The sequence below is a fragment of the Eptesicus fuscus genome, chromosome 7, assembly GCF_027574615.1.
Source record: "Eptesicus fuscus isolate TK198812 chromosome 7, DD_ASM_mEF_20220401, whole genome shotgun sequence".
NCBI lineage: Eukaryota > Metazoa > Chordata > Mammalia > Chiroptera > Vespertilionidae > Eptesicus > Eptesicus fuscus.
The window spans coordinates 99,572,160-99,586,056 of record NC_072479.1 but is presented as its reverse complement, the minus strand read 5'-3'; the positions used below and the strand labels follow the sequence as shown (position 1 = coordinate 99,586,056).

The window sequence follows — 13,897 nt, the reverse complement described above, 5'->3', positions numbered from 1 at the left end:
ATGAAGTTGAAAAATAAATGGGAAGATATAAACAAATGAAAATACCATTCTCTCTCCAAGATTACATAGACCTTAATATAGGAAAATGAAGACAGTTTCATTTTGGGCCATTCTTTCTGTGTTCTCCTATAGCACTTTATGCTTAGCTTTACTTGTATCACAAATAATATTGATGTTTCAATATTGTGAAATATTGTGCCTTTCTCACCTGTTAAACTTGGTCCTCTGAAAGCAGTCTTCTTTTTGCCCTCATGTCTTCCTTTCCTCCCACAACTAGCATGTTGTAGATGCTTAAATGTGGTAAGTAATTGATATAAGTAATACTCAGAATAATTAAGTAGGAACAGAGGCTATGCTTAAGGAACAATAACAAAGCAGACTCATTTACCCCGAGCAGTATATAGAGCAAAATATCATAAAGGATAGGGAGAGGTTTCAAGTAAGTCTAGTTCACTGGAAAAAATGTTTAACTCAATTAGCAGAAGTAAGAAGGTAATAAATTGACTTAGATGTACAGAGTTTGTAATGTTAGTGGGACACTGGGGGTGGATGGATCCAGTCTGAGTTGGAAATGTGCACCTGGAAGAATTGGAAGCAAGGAAAGAAATCTAATTAGGATGACTGGTGCTATATTAATGAGTTTCACTTGCTCTCATTTAATCCTCACAACAACCCTCTAAAGTAAATCCATTTTGCAGATGAAGAAACAGGCTGGGAAGGTTAAGTAAATAGTTTATCCATATCTGGTAAGAGGCATAGTTAGGACTTAAACTGGGGCCTGTCTTTCAGGCTCATGCTCTTTCTTCTTTTTACTTTAGCTCCCATAAAAGCTTGGGAGAAAGGTCATGGTTAGACCTAAAAGCTACTTGAAAGCCACCTATAATAGTTGAAATTCTGAGATTGCTGTGGGTAAGGGAATAGACTTGATAAAGGGGCTGAGACTTGGTCCTGGGGTTATACATTTTTCCTGTTAGATGGTAACTAATGTACTGTGATAGTATATTTGAATTTAGAATTAAAACATATGACATATTTTACATTGTACACAAAAGACCATATATGATAATGTGTCACCTCTGTTAGTTACTACATATGATTTATAGGAAAAAGACATTTTGTGGCTGCCTTTTTGTTATAACAGCCGAGTCGAGGTGTTGTGTCAAATACTATGGCCCGCAAGGCCTAAAATATTACTACCTGGCCCTTTACAGAAAAAGTGCTGAGCCCTGCTTTCTACCGTACTTCCTTTCTAGGACTGGCCACAGGGAGAAGGGATTATTTGAGTCGATTCTTTATGGCCAGCTAAGTTTTTCATTATACATGAATATTCTCCATAGCGGATGCAGCTTGGGGAAGCACATTGATCCCTACAGTAACAGTCTGGCTGTGTTTGGGAAAGCACCCTCTGTGGGGAATAGTGAATAGTCTCCATTCATTGCAACACAGAATTAGACTTAGGAGTTGTGTATGATCTGACTGGGGGGAAATTGGTTAAAGACCCTACTCACTGGAGATGCCACCTGGAGTAGTGACTAGGAACACTGGCTTTGAGTCTGCTCATGTCAGTTACCAGCTGAGTGGTTTTTGATAAGATACTTAACCTTTCAAAATGTTGGTTTCCTTCTCTGTAAAAGGAGAATAATGGGAATACCTACTTTATAAGGGTCTGAGAATTGAATGAATACACACACACTGCTTAGTGTATTGCTAGATACATAATAAGCATTCATTACATGTAAGCAGCTAATATTACCAGGTGAGGGAGGGTCTAGAGGAGTTTGAATGTATTTAGTAGGGAATAGTGAACCTTTGTGTCACCAATTCAGTACTCATACCTACTGCTCTGAATCGTATTGAAGTTTTGCATATTTGTAATAACCTCCCTAATGTGACCATTCACTCCTGAGAGGCGTATTTCTAACTTTTGTTATGATGTCTCAGTGTCTATTGACAGTTGTGGACCCACAGTAGGTATTTAGTTAATAATTCTTTTTCTCAGGTGAGAGACACCGGAGCTGCTTTAGCCTGTAGTATTAATAACAAAAACATTTTCACACAAATACAGAGGTAAATTCTTGCCTAGAAATAATCATGTGAACTGTTATCTCCTAGTTTGCTGGTGGCTATAGTACTTCTCTTCTGTACTTATAATTCCAGAAATTTAATAGAAATCAGAAACCATTTAACATTTTTAATAATAGTAATACATACATACTTGGGAAATTTTTCAAACATTGCAGAGTATAAGAGATAAAATATGAAATCACCCCTCTCCCAATTTCATTCCCTTAGTATTTAAGTATGATTGTTTTTGTTTAACAAAAATAAAAAACATCCCTATAAGTAACAAAATAATCTATCCAGAATTGCTTCTTGATCTCCCTTTTCTGCCTTTCATCTCCTTGAAACACACAGTACTGAGGCTACAAGTGGATCCTACAGAATGTTTTTAGCTTTCTTCCCTCATCTCCCACTGCTAATTGATGTTTATGTAGTTGGCTGAGCCAGCTTCATGGAGACGACCCCGGGGGAGTGTGAAGACTGTACTAGTGTGCTAGAGTATCGTTCCCCACAGGGCTGGGGTGGGGACCGGGGCCCAGGCAGAGCATTCCCAGTCCCCTTTGCCATGTTATTCATAACTGGAAAGAGTGTCTTGACCCTCCCTGTGCCCTATAAGATCATGTTTATCCTGAAGTTGGAGTGTGGCTCTGTGGAGACTTTTGGTACTCTTATCTCTTTCACCAGTCCACCTGAATTTGAAGGTTCGCTTTCATATCTGTCTTCAGGCCAGTAAATCCTGCAAGCGCTTCTGAAGCATACTGCTTCATGTAGGTGGGTGGGTGAGTGGGTAGGTGGGTGAGTGGGTAGGTAGGTCGATAGAGATAATAACATTGAGTTGATAGAAGGAGAGGAAGAGAGTTGTTTTACTTTCCTTTTAGGATGCCCAGAACAGCCACGGAGAAATCATCTACAATAGCCCAACATTAAGATAATGAAAATAATTTATACAGTGATGGGTGACAAAGGTAGACTTTTCCCCTGAAAAATTATAGGTAAAAATTTAAAGTTTTCATAGCATAATTTCTAAGAACTAAACAAAGAGAAGATTTTTATGTAAAGCAAACTTGCGTGCCATGTAGAAATTATTCTTGGACACTGGAGACTGCTGAATTTTGATGCTGTGTAACTAAAATGAAAGACCGTTATGAATCTTTATCTCTAGGGAATGTCACTCTCATTTTCTTAAGAATAGCACAATAATTCAGTGCTTCAGCATATTGGCTTCCTCTTATTGATTCCATTTTTCTTTTCATTCTCTTTTATATATTAAAAATACTTTATAGGCTTTGTTACAAAAGTAATATATGCTTATTATTAGGAGTACAAGAGAACTTGGGGATTTGGGATAAATACGTTTGCTGTTTTGATTGTGGTGATGACTTCATGTGTGTACATATGAAATGTGTACATATATGTCAAATGGGCCATATTTTACACTATAAATAGATGCAGTTTATTGTATGCCAATTACTCCTCAATAAAACTTTTTAATTTTCTGTTTTAATAACTAAAAACTGGACTTATTTTGTTGTTAATATGTATTTTCATTTGTTAGAGATGCATGTTTATTGGATCAGCCATTTGTATTTCATCTTCTGTGAATAATTCAGTTTGCCTCTTTTTCTGTTGTATTTCTTTTCAATTTGTGTAACTTACTCTTGCATTAGTAATGATAAAAACCCATTGTGTCTTTCTTACCTGTTGAAAATATTTCCCCCTGGTTGGCTTACTTTTCATTTTGAGGTCCATTTCTCCCCCTTTCTTCTTCCCTCCCTATGACTCCCCCTCTCTTTTTTCCTTTCTGGTTTTTAGGTTTCCTGTCTCACTTGAGAATTCTCCAGACTCCAGTTATACTCCCAAATTATTTTATTTTATTTTTATAGTTGTAGTTGTTATATTAGATTTTATTTATTCTGGAATTTTTTTTTGGTGTGGGCTATACGCTAAGGGCTTAATTTTATTTTCTTTCTGGAAAGTACCCAACTTTTACAAATACCGTAGAATAAATACCTCCCTCTTCCCCCAAAACACACACACACACACACACACACACACACACACACACACACTGAATTGAAATGCAACCTTTATCTTCTATTAAGTTTCCAGATAAGCTCCACTCTTTTTTGGGATTATCATTGTTCCAGTAATCCCTTTGTATATTCTTACTGTTTAATCACAGTAGTTTCACAGCAAGTGTTAATACATGATAGAGCATGCCCCTCTTCATAGTTTGTCATTTTCCAAAGTTACCTAGTGGTTTTTCATATACAAATTGGAAAGGTATTTGGTCCTAGTTCCTTCCCCAGACACATTTGCTTCTGATTGGAAATGACATTTTATTTTTGGAAGGATTAACATTATTACATTAAGTATTCCTCTTCATTTATAAGAGCCCTTGTACATTTTTTCTGTTTTATTTTATGCAGAATAACTGATTATAGTATTGATGGTTGATTCTTCCTTTAAAAATAGTGTGAGACCTTTCTGTAACTTTGGGTGCATTTTGTTTGCGATAGTGTGCGTTTTAATGGCCATCAAGTTAATGTTAAAAGCCTGACATGAGGTTTAGAAAATGCTGCTGAAGGTTGTGTTTCCTGCAGTTCTCAGTGGGTAGAGAATCCCTTCTTGAATTGAGGGGGAAGAAGGAAATTGGGAGGAGAGAGAAAGGAATCATTACTTCCTTGTTTGAAGGAGGTGATGCTCATGATTAGGAGGAAACCAAGTGACATAACCCAGATTTTCTTTGATCCCTAATGATTTGATGTCTAAAATGTGAGGTGGGGAGGGGAGTGTTGATCAAAATGCTAACATTTTGAAGCCATCTCTGCCAACAGTTTCCAGAAGGACAGAGGTTCAAGACTGCAGATTAGCATATCTTCGGTAAAATACGGCTTTGCTTTTCATGGAATAAAATGGGAGGTCAGGAGGTGAATTGTTGAGGAGGGAGGGTTTTGCCAAATCTATTACCCAAGATTTAAATTCGGATTTTGTATGTGAACTTAAAGAACAGAAGTAAGAGAAGGACTGTGGAACTAAAATGGCTTATAATAATTCCTATAGTTACTGCACGTTCTTTATGATATATCAAATATCACACTAGATCCCAAGCAAGCATGTGGGAATGGATATTGTGTGGAAGAGTCCTGCTATGTTGTTAACCTGATAGTGCTGGCAGTAATTATGGAAAACTCTTTCAAGTGTTTTGTCTGGGAAGCTTCTTGAATATTTCTAAGGAAAAGTATTATTAACCCAGTAGCCAAAACTTAACTAAATCTGTACCTTGAAATCCAAAGGTTAATTTTTTTTTTATAATATACTTTCTCCTGAACTCTATGCTCTTAAAATTGGAAAGTCTCTGTTGTGTGGTTTTGAGAATTTCATTTATAATGTCATTCTATTGTTATGAATTGTAATTTAATGAATTTGATTTGTTTCCCCCTAAGAATCACCAAAGGAATAGAATGCCCTAAAGAAAATACTAAAAAGGAAGGAAGGAAGGAAGGAAGGAAGGGAAGGAAGGAAGGAAAAGAAAAGAAAAGAAAAGGGAGAAAAGAAAAGAAAAGGAAAGGGAGGGAGGAAAGGAAAGGAAAGGAAAGGAAGGAAGAAAGAAAGAAAAGAAAATATTAATGGCACAAACTAATTTCAACTCTTATAATTTATTTTGTGTGAGAAATTTCCTGGCATTTTTTAAAACTTAAAGGAAAATTTTTGACTCGGGTAACTAGTTAACTTGAATATGGTCATGGACCTGTCTAGTAACCACAAATTGACAGAAATTGGGTATGTGTTTGTGTGAGCATAACATCTATATATACTAGTGTCCCGATGCACGAATGAAGATTCGTGCAAGAATGGGCCTTCATTCCCCTGGCTGCTGGCACCACCTTCGCTCTGGCCGGAGCAGCCTTTCCGCTCCGGCCTGGAGCCACCTTTCTGCCTTCCCACTCTGCCCAGAGGCCCGGAGCAGCTGGGGTGGTGCGGAACGCCTGTGTCGTCGCAAGCATCCGCCCCATCCCCAGCCGCTTGGTGCCGGTGTATGCAAATTAACCTGCCATCTTTGTTGGGTTGATTTGCATACTCACTCCTGATTGGCTGATGGGTGCCGCGAAGGTACGGTCAATTAGCATGTTACTCTTTTATTAGGTAGGGTGTGTGTGTGTGTGTGTGTGTGTGTGTGAAATATTTCCCCCAATCATAAGGCAGTAAGTGTTATATTTTACCTGAGCAGTGAAGGAGTATTCAGATAATTTTGTATAATCACCTTAAAAATAATTACAGAATGAGAATTTAAAATCACTTTTTCTCCTTATTTTCTTTCTCACTGTTTCTTATAGGGTAACCAGGAGCCAACAACAACTCCTGATGCAATGGTTCAGCCTTTTACTACCATCCCGTTTCCACCTCCTCCACAGAACGGAATTCCCACAGAATATGGAGTGCCACACACTCAGGACTACGCCGGCCAGACCAGTGAACATAACCTGACACTCTACGGAAGTACACAAGCCCACGGAGAGCAGAGTAGCAACTCACCCAGCACACAAAATGGATCTCTTACGGTATGTGAATTATGAGGTGGAAAGTGGAAGGGTCCGTGTCATCTTTGAGATCTTCACCTTAATTGTCGTACCAGAAACCCTTTTGAATTAATTTAGCATTTACATTACACTACATAGCATTTATGTCGCTTGAATTCTACTCCCCATTCAAACTCAGCCCCAGCCCAGGAGCTTACAGTCTGGAGGAGGATCAGTTTAACAAGGTGAGTGCAGTGGTGAGACTAAGCTTAGGGGGATGCTGCTCTTTTCCATTTCACCAGGAGCTTTCATTCTGCAGAAATCTCATGGTCCCTTCTCTGTTCTCAAACACAGTCGCTCAGCAGCATTCTGCACTTTGCCTCCTCCCTCCTCCTTGAAATGCTGAGTCTGTTGGCTTTGTGACCCCACTATTTTCCTCCTAAGCCGTGAGAGTTCTTTCTTAGTCTCTTTTGCTGGTTCTTCTTTCTCTCTTCAGCTTTTAAATGTTGCACTACTTTAGGCCTGGGTCCTAGGACCCTTTTCCTCCTATTTTACATCCTCTCTATACTGGTATATAGTTGTGCTACTAAATTTATCTAGTTTCTCAAGCAAAACCTGTGAGTCATTCTTTTTTTTTTTTTTTCCCCTTCATCTCTACATCTCATCCACCAGCAAGTACTGGCAACCATAACTTGAAAATATTTTCTTCCAGCTCTTCTCATTATTTTAAGAATACAGCTGGATAGTGTTCATGACTAAGAGCTCAGCTCTTCTGCCAGATTTCTTGGGTTTGGGTCCCAATGTGGCCCCTACTTAGCAGTATGACCTTGGGCCGGTTATTTAACCTCTTTTTGCCTTGGCTTGCTCATCTGTAAAGTGAGGACATTAGTACCTGCCTCAAGTGGCTGTTGGAAGATTTAAAAGAGTTTAAGTTGTGTAAGGTAGTTATCATTGTCACTACTCTAATTCAGACCTCATCACTTATTTCCTGTATTGCTATTGCCATTCTCCACATAGCAGCCAAGATAGGTGTTTGTTGTTGTTGTTTTAAATGCAAATAATGCTATTTTCCTGCTTAACTCTAGTGGTTTCCCAACATACTCAGACTAAAATCTAAACTCTCTACTTGCTTTACTAATCCCTGGCCCCAATCTCTTTGACTTCACTTCTTACTACTAACTTACTAAAGTAAGGAAATGTCTTAAATTAACAATAGGTTTGTATCACATATATATTATCCTACAGGAAATCATATTGTCTGTGGGATTGTGTAATGTATTTCTGACACTAAAAACATTCTACACTCTACATAGAAAGATCTACCTGTAGTTTTTAAATTCTTTTGCCTTTCCTCTATCAGATTATCAGGAGAAGAGCTTTATTCAGCCATTAAGCCATATGATAAGATTTGTATGTATTTGTTTTAAGAACTTTGCCTGGACTTAAGCTACTCTGTGGTGTGCAGCCACTAATGTTTCTGCGTAGTGATTTCACTCTCATTTTCACTTTTAAGCCTGACTAGAAGTCGCCCCTGTGTCTCCATGGCTTAGTGGTCAGCCAGTCATCTGGGCAGAGGTGTGCTGAAGCATCTCCAGCTTGTAAAGCTTTCACCACCTATTTGTGGGTGCGAAGCACACTCGGAGTTCAGCCAGTTCTCACGTTTTCCTTGGATTTTTCTTTCTCTGGGGGCCTCTCATATCTCCCCTTCATCCGTATGGATTCATGGTCAGTGAGGGGAGTGTATCCAGCTCTTCGGTGATTGTATCGTTTCCAGGGTCTCCCCTTTAGATTTCTGGCTGGCCCACCACTCACTCACCCCAATTAGACCACAACCTCAAGCTAGAAAAACTGTATTTTCCACTAGGTTTCTACTAAGTTTGCCACTTTCCGATGACAGAGCTGTGGGTTTTCTGCTGTCTCCTCCAAATGCCCCTGGTTGAGTCCACTGGTTTCCATGGCCCCAGCCCTGGGCTGATAAATCCAAGTTCTCCCCAGCACTGCTGAGAGTTTGGGGGTGCGTTAGTGGGTTAGAATAGCCCCAGGCAATAATAAATTTGTAGACTCCTGCTGGTCTTACTCTAAGCTCTAGCAATTTTACAAGAAATTTCTCTGTTTATTAATTGCCTTTGATTGATTTCCAGAACCCTGAAATGACTGTTGGACAACTTTGTCCAGGGTTCTTATTGTTTTCTTGTTTTGAGGAGAGGATTCCCTGACCTGTTCGTGCCATCATAGCCAGAAGCCCCTTCCCATTTCATGGTAGTTTACAATATTCACTGCATCTCCTCACCACTGCCCGTTTCTCTTCCTCTTTTTTCCCTGTTGCCACCATTTCCCATTTTTTCAGGCTCCCGGATTGTATGTTTCTGAATGGTAGTATTAAAGGCGAGCTCTGTTTCTGAATATAAATCTATACAGTTAAGACAGCTATTTGCTGTACAGTTTGGCATTATATTGACCAATTTGTGTTCCTGAAGAAATATTGAAATAATAATAGAAATCCATGTGACACCCTAATGTTTAGATTGTGAATTTATTGGTGCTGAGTAGAAAATGGAAAGCCCCTTTCGAGCTGTGCCTACAAACAGAGATAGTACCGATTTTATAATTGGCAAGTTGCTAACAATGGTAAATTATTAGGGATCTCTGTTGAAGGTATTATGTTTTTAAGTGTCATTTTAAACGTGAGTGAATTCGCTGCTTTTAAGCCACTTGCCTTTGTATGTATGTGTGTTCTTGCGGGATGTGTGTATATAGAGAGATTGAGGAGTTGAGCAGTGTATCATAAAATCTGGGTTTGACAACATTACATATTATTCTGTTAAACTTTTACTACCTAATTAAATGTTTCTTAAAATGGGTGGGTCCGGTGATTCCTGTGGCCAATTAAATTCAAAAGGTAGCTAGGAAGCATTGTTATTTATAAATAAATGATATCTGAACTTTGCATAACACTTTTTAGTTTAAAAATTGCTTCCACAAACAGTATTTTATTGTGGTTCATAAAATAGCCCTTTGTGGTATGTTAAGGTATTCCAAGTCCACACTTTCCCCTCCAGCACTGCCTCCCGCTGCACAGCAGAAGGCAGTGTGGCTCTGCACCGGTCCTCTAAGCCAGCGGTCACCAACCTTTCGGACCTCGTGGACTCCAGTGGTCTGCGGACCACCGGTTGGCGACCGCCGCTCTAAGCAGGCTCTTGGCCTCGTTTCCCACTCGGCCAAGTCAGCTCTGCTGGAATCCTTGCCTGGAGTGCCGAGTGAAGCCGATGTGTGTATTCTTGATTTAAGCTCAAGTAGAGTCCTAAGCTGACCACTGTGTGTGGTACTTACAAGGTGTGATTATTCTGTACATTTGTCTCCCTAACTAAACTGTAGGAAAAAGTTTTTTTGTTCATCTTTGCATTCCCTGACTTTTCACATACTTGGTCCTTAATAGTTACTCAGTAAATATTTCTTGGGATAAAAAATGAAAGAAAATACAGGTGTGCCAGGAGAGATCTGAGGAGAAAGAAGAGGGTTAGGGGGGGCTTCTTAGTGGAATGGTGTTGATCTGGGCCTTGTATTGAGAGATTAGAATTCGAACATGCGTAGGTGGTGGTGGGAAGAATAGGAAAGTAATTTCTCAAAGCAAAGGTGGAGAAATGGGAAAAATCAAAATATCTTTGAATGAAAGCATGGGTTTCCATTCGGCTAAAGTTTTGGGTGTTGAGGCATACTAATGGGAAGTAAGCTGGGAGAGGGTCATTGGAGTACCTATTGGAAAGAGTATTTGAATACCTAATTGAGAAATAACTTTATTGAAGGTTTTTGTGCAAGTCCATGGAAGTGAGAATTGTACTTCATTAACCTGCTGTGTATACAAGATGAGTAGAGAAGCCAGGAGACTCTTAGGAAAGTGTCTTAGGCTTGGAGTAGATAATGAGATCCTGGACTAGGGGGTTGCAGTGCTTATGTAGAGGAGGGAATGAAAGAGAAATTATGAAGATAGTACACACAGGACTGGACAGCTGATGGGATGAGTGAAATAAGATCATTGTCAAAGATTGTATGTTCCTTATGCAATAACTGTGTCCTGAATAAATCATTTTACCTCCCAAGTTCTAGTTTCCTCATCTATCAAATGAATATATCTGACAAGATTAGAGTGAGAATAAATTATAAATGTTTGGAAATTACTTGTTTAAATACTTCTTTAAGATAATTGCTTTTTAAATCAGTTGTTCCGATTGATGTCGCTTACATGTGCTTTTTTTATTATTGTGAGCTACAGCTGTATTTTAATACTGGTCTTGTTTATGTTGGATAGTCCCATCTTATTGATAGGGAGAACAAAAGAAAGGACTTCTCATACAAAAAGGAGAAGTAAGCAATGAAATCTGGAATTTTATCTCTAAAATGTTTTTAGAAATTGATTTTAACATTGTGCTCTTAAGATGAGAGCTTGTTTTGACAGTCAGTTGGTCTCATACTGTGCATTAGCGAGGGAGAGCAGTTAGGGGTCTCCCACCTGGGTCTGCAGAGGCTTGATTATCCCTGAGCCTGCTGCCGAGAAGAAAGGACAGCAGTTCCTGTATGTTTAGATGTCTTTCCAAATGCCAGCGGGCATGAAAAACCAAAGTATTTGAAGTAAACAAGCTTTGGTGAATAATCTTCAGATCTGAGGTTCATATTTATATACATATTCTGCCTACTTATTAGATTATACATTTCTTGAGGGCAGGAACCTTTGTCCTCTTCTTATTACTCCTATTGGTATATAATTGATGTTTATTCTTGGGCTTTCGAGTTTACCGCTAAATAAAGGTGGCTCTGACCCCATATTGTCCACCATCCTCGGTCTCTTCGCTACATCCTTTCTTTGGAGATGCATTCTGATTTTCTTGCCCTCCTCTCCTGTCAGATCAGTCTGACAAGCTTCCCTTGGAATTACCCACTGATTCCCTGGTGGATTGGTTACCCACTAAAACGTAGCCAAAAAGTTGTACCCCTTCAAAATGGGCCCATTTGCCCAAATAAGGACTTCTGGAACACAGTGGGGAAAATGGGGCCCAAATCTTTCTATCACGTGATGTATTGTTGGGCTATATTACCATCAGCCTGCAACAGAGGGATTATTATCAGCACATTCTCCTCCAGACTAGAGTTAGAGGCCTGGGACGACAAGGGAATTCATTCAACCACCACCTGCTTTTCCAAGAGACACCCTCACTTTTCCCCAGAGTAATAAAAGGTAGAGGATGTGGAGCCTATACAAAGTGTCTACCCTCATTATCAATTTGCCCTTAAAAATAAACTCTCCAGCCCTGGAGTTTGATGCCTATAAGCAGCTTGGCAGTTTCAAAGCTGGATCCATGAGGACATTAGCCTGATCTGAAAATACAAGAGTTGCTACAGAAAAGCACACTCAGAGCCAGGCATGGATATTTTTGAATAGAGAAACTTGCCCTTTGGGTCATGTGAGACTCAAAACATCCTTTCAATATATTGTTAATATTGTTAACTTCATGAATATTGCTTCCTCTCAAGGGTGTGAAGCACAAACACACACATATATCCTTTAGATGTGCTTAAGGTATAAAATACATCACAGTCTTATTTTATACAAATGTGAATTGTTCAGAACTGAAATGTGATATAGAAAAATTAATGAAATTTCACTTTTGGACAACTTTTAAACTGTTAAAGAATAAAATTTGACTAAGACAATTATACAGATCTTATTGGCTTTATTCAGTGATTCATGAATTGATTAGCATCCAATCTAGCAGATAGAAAGGAGCTCTGAAGAGCTGTACAAAGCAAGAGATTTTATAGGCTGAAGGGAACAGGAACAAGGAAGTCATACTGGGCATTTGCTAATTGGTTAAAGCAGGGTTGCTTTCTTTATGTGGAGGAAAGGGAAATCTTGGAGCTGGATGTGGTACCTAGTGCTGAGCAGGCAAGTGCTGGTTGGTTGACGTAGGCCTGCCTTTTCTGGGAAAGCCAAGCATAGACATTTTAGTTAGGTTTTGGTTTGTTGACATGTGCCTGGGCATAAGCAACTCCATTTGGGGCCCAGTCTGGTTCCTTTTAACAGAACCAATGTGAACCTTCCAAAATGAAAACTTTGTTCATAATTGCCTAATTTCAAAGCTATATGCATTGTATGGCAATTTACATGGCAGTTCTACTCTTAGCAGTTACAGAAATACCTTCTATCCTTTGGTAAGTTTAGTCTTGAATTTTGCAGTTTTCAGAACCACATCTCTTATACTATATGTGACTGACTTTGTAACACTGAAAATACTTAATTCATCCTGTGAGGAAAATTCACTTAAACCTTGGCTGAAGACCACCCCCCATCCAAAAGCTAGTTGTCTACAGTCTTTTTTCCACAGTTCTAAACTCCAACAAAAGTCCTGAAAAAAACTGATTTTTGTACATTTACAGCAAACCTCACAATATATATAATCTTTATCTATTTATGTGAATATGCATATATTTTGCTAAAGAACTATCACTGCCCCAAGTCTCACTAAGGGTTTTACATTATAGATTATACACCATTATTGCCTGCCAAAATCCTAAAAATTCTGAATTCTGATATACATTTGGCCCTAAAGTTTTCAAATATAGTCAAATGGCAGAGAGATGGAAAGTACAACAAAGAGGTAAGAAAATAAGAGGACCCATCTAGAATATCCAGCATCTAATAATACAAGTCTCAGAAAGAGAGAAAGATAAAGTATATAGGATGGGAATCATCAGCAAAGTAATTCAAGAAAACGTCCCTAGACTGAAGGGCAATAATTTCCAACTTATGAGACCATGGGATTCCCAGCAAAATAGATCAAAATGAAATAAACCTACATTAAGGCATATCTGTGTGGAATTTTAGAACACTGGATATACCAGAGAGAATGGGAGGAAGTCACATACAAGAAGATGGGAATCATGATGCCTTCAGATTTCTCAGCAGCAACACTGGGAGCTAGACAACAAGTGCAAGTTGCCTTCAGAATCCTAAAGGAATTTTTTTAACCTAGATTTCTGTACCCAGCCAAGCACTCATTAAAATGTGTTGTTTTAATAGATGTTTTAGACATGAATCAGATTCTCAAGAGATTTACTGTGTAAATTGAATTTCCTCTCCTTCCCATTAGCCTTACAGAGGTGAAAATAAGAAATTACTACATCACAGGAAACAAGAAAATTAAATATTGAAGGAAATGGATACTTCATAAATCAAAATATTATTCCTAAATTAAGAGATTCCTTTGTATCTCGTATAAAGTTTTATGATAATGACTTGGAAGGTTATACTTCAGCTTGCATTG

General features: G+C 38.7%; 1 protein-coding gene across 15 annotated transcripts in view; it reads left to right on the top strand.

The window, feature by feature from the left end:
- The window catches only part of RBFOX2 (RNA binding fox-1 homolog 2), a 251,098-nt gene that overhangs the window by 196,428 nt on the left and 40,773 nt on the right, over nucleotides 1–13,897 (top strand). For all 15 annotated transcript variants that reach the window (XM_054719477.1, XM_054719475.1, XM_054719468.1 and 12 more), the window contains one exon: nucleotides 6,399–6,623. In XM_054719477.1, coding sequence (XP_054575452.1) covers nucleotides 6,399–6,623 — 225 coding nt within the window. The remainder of the gene's footprint in view (nucleotides 1–6,398; nucleotides 6,624–13,897) is intronic.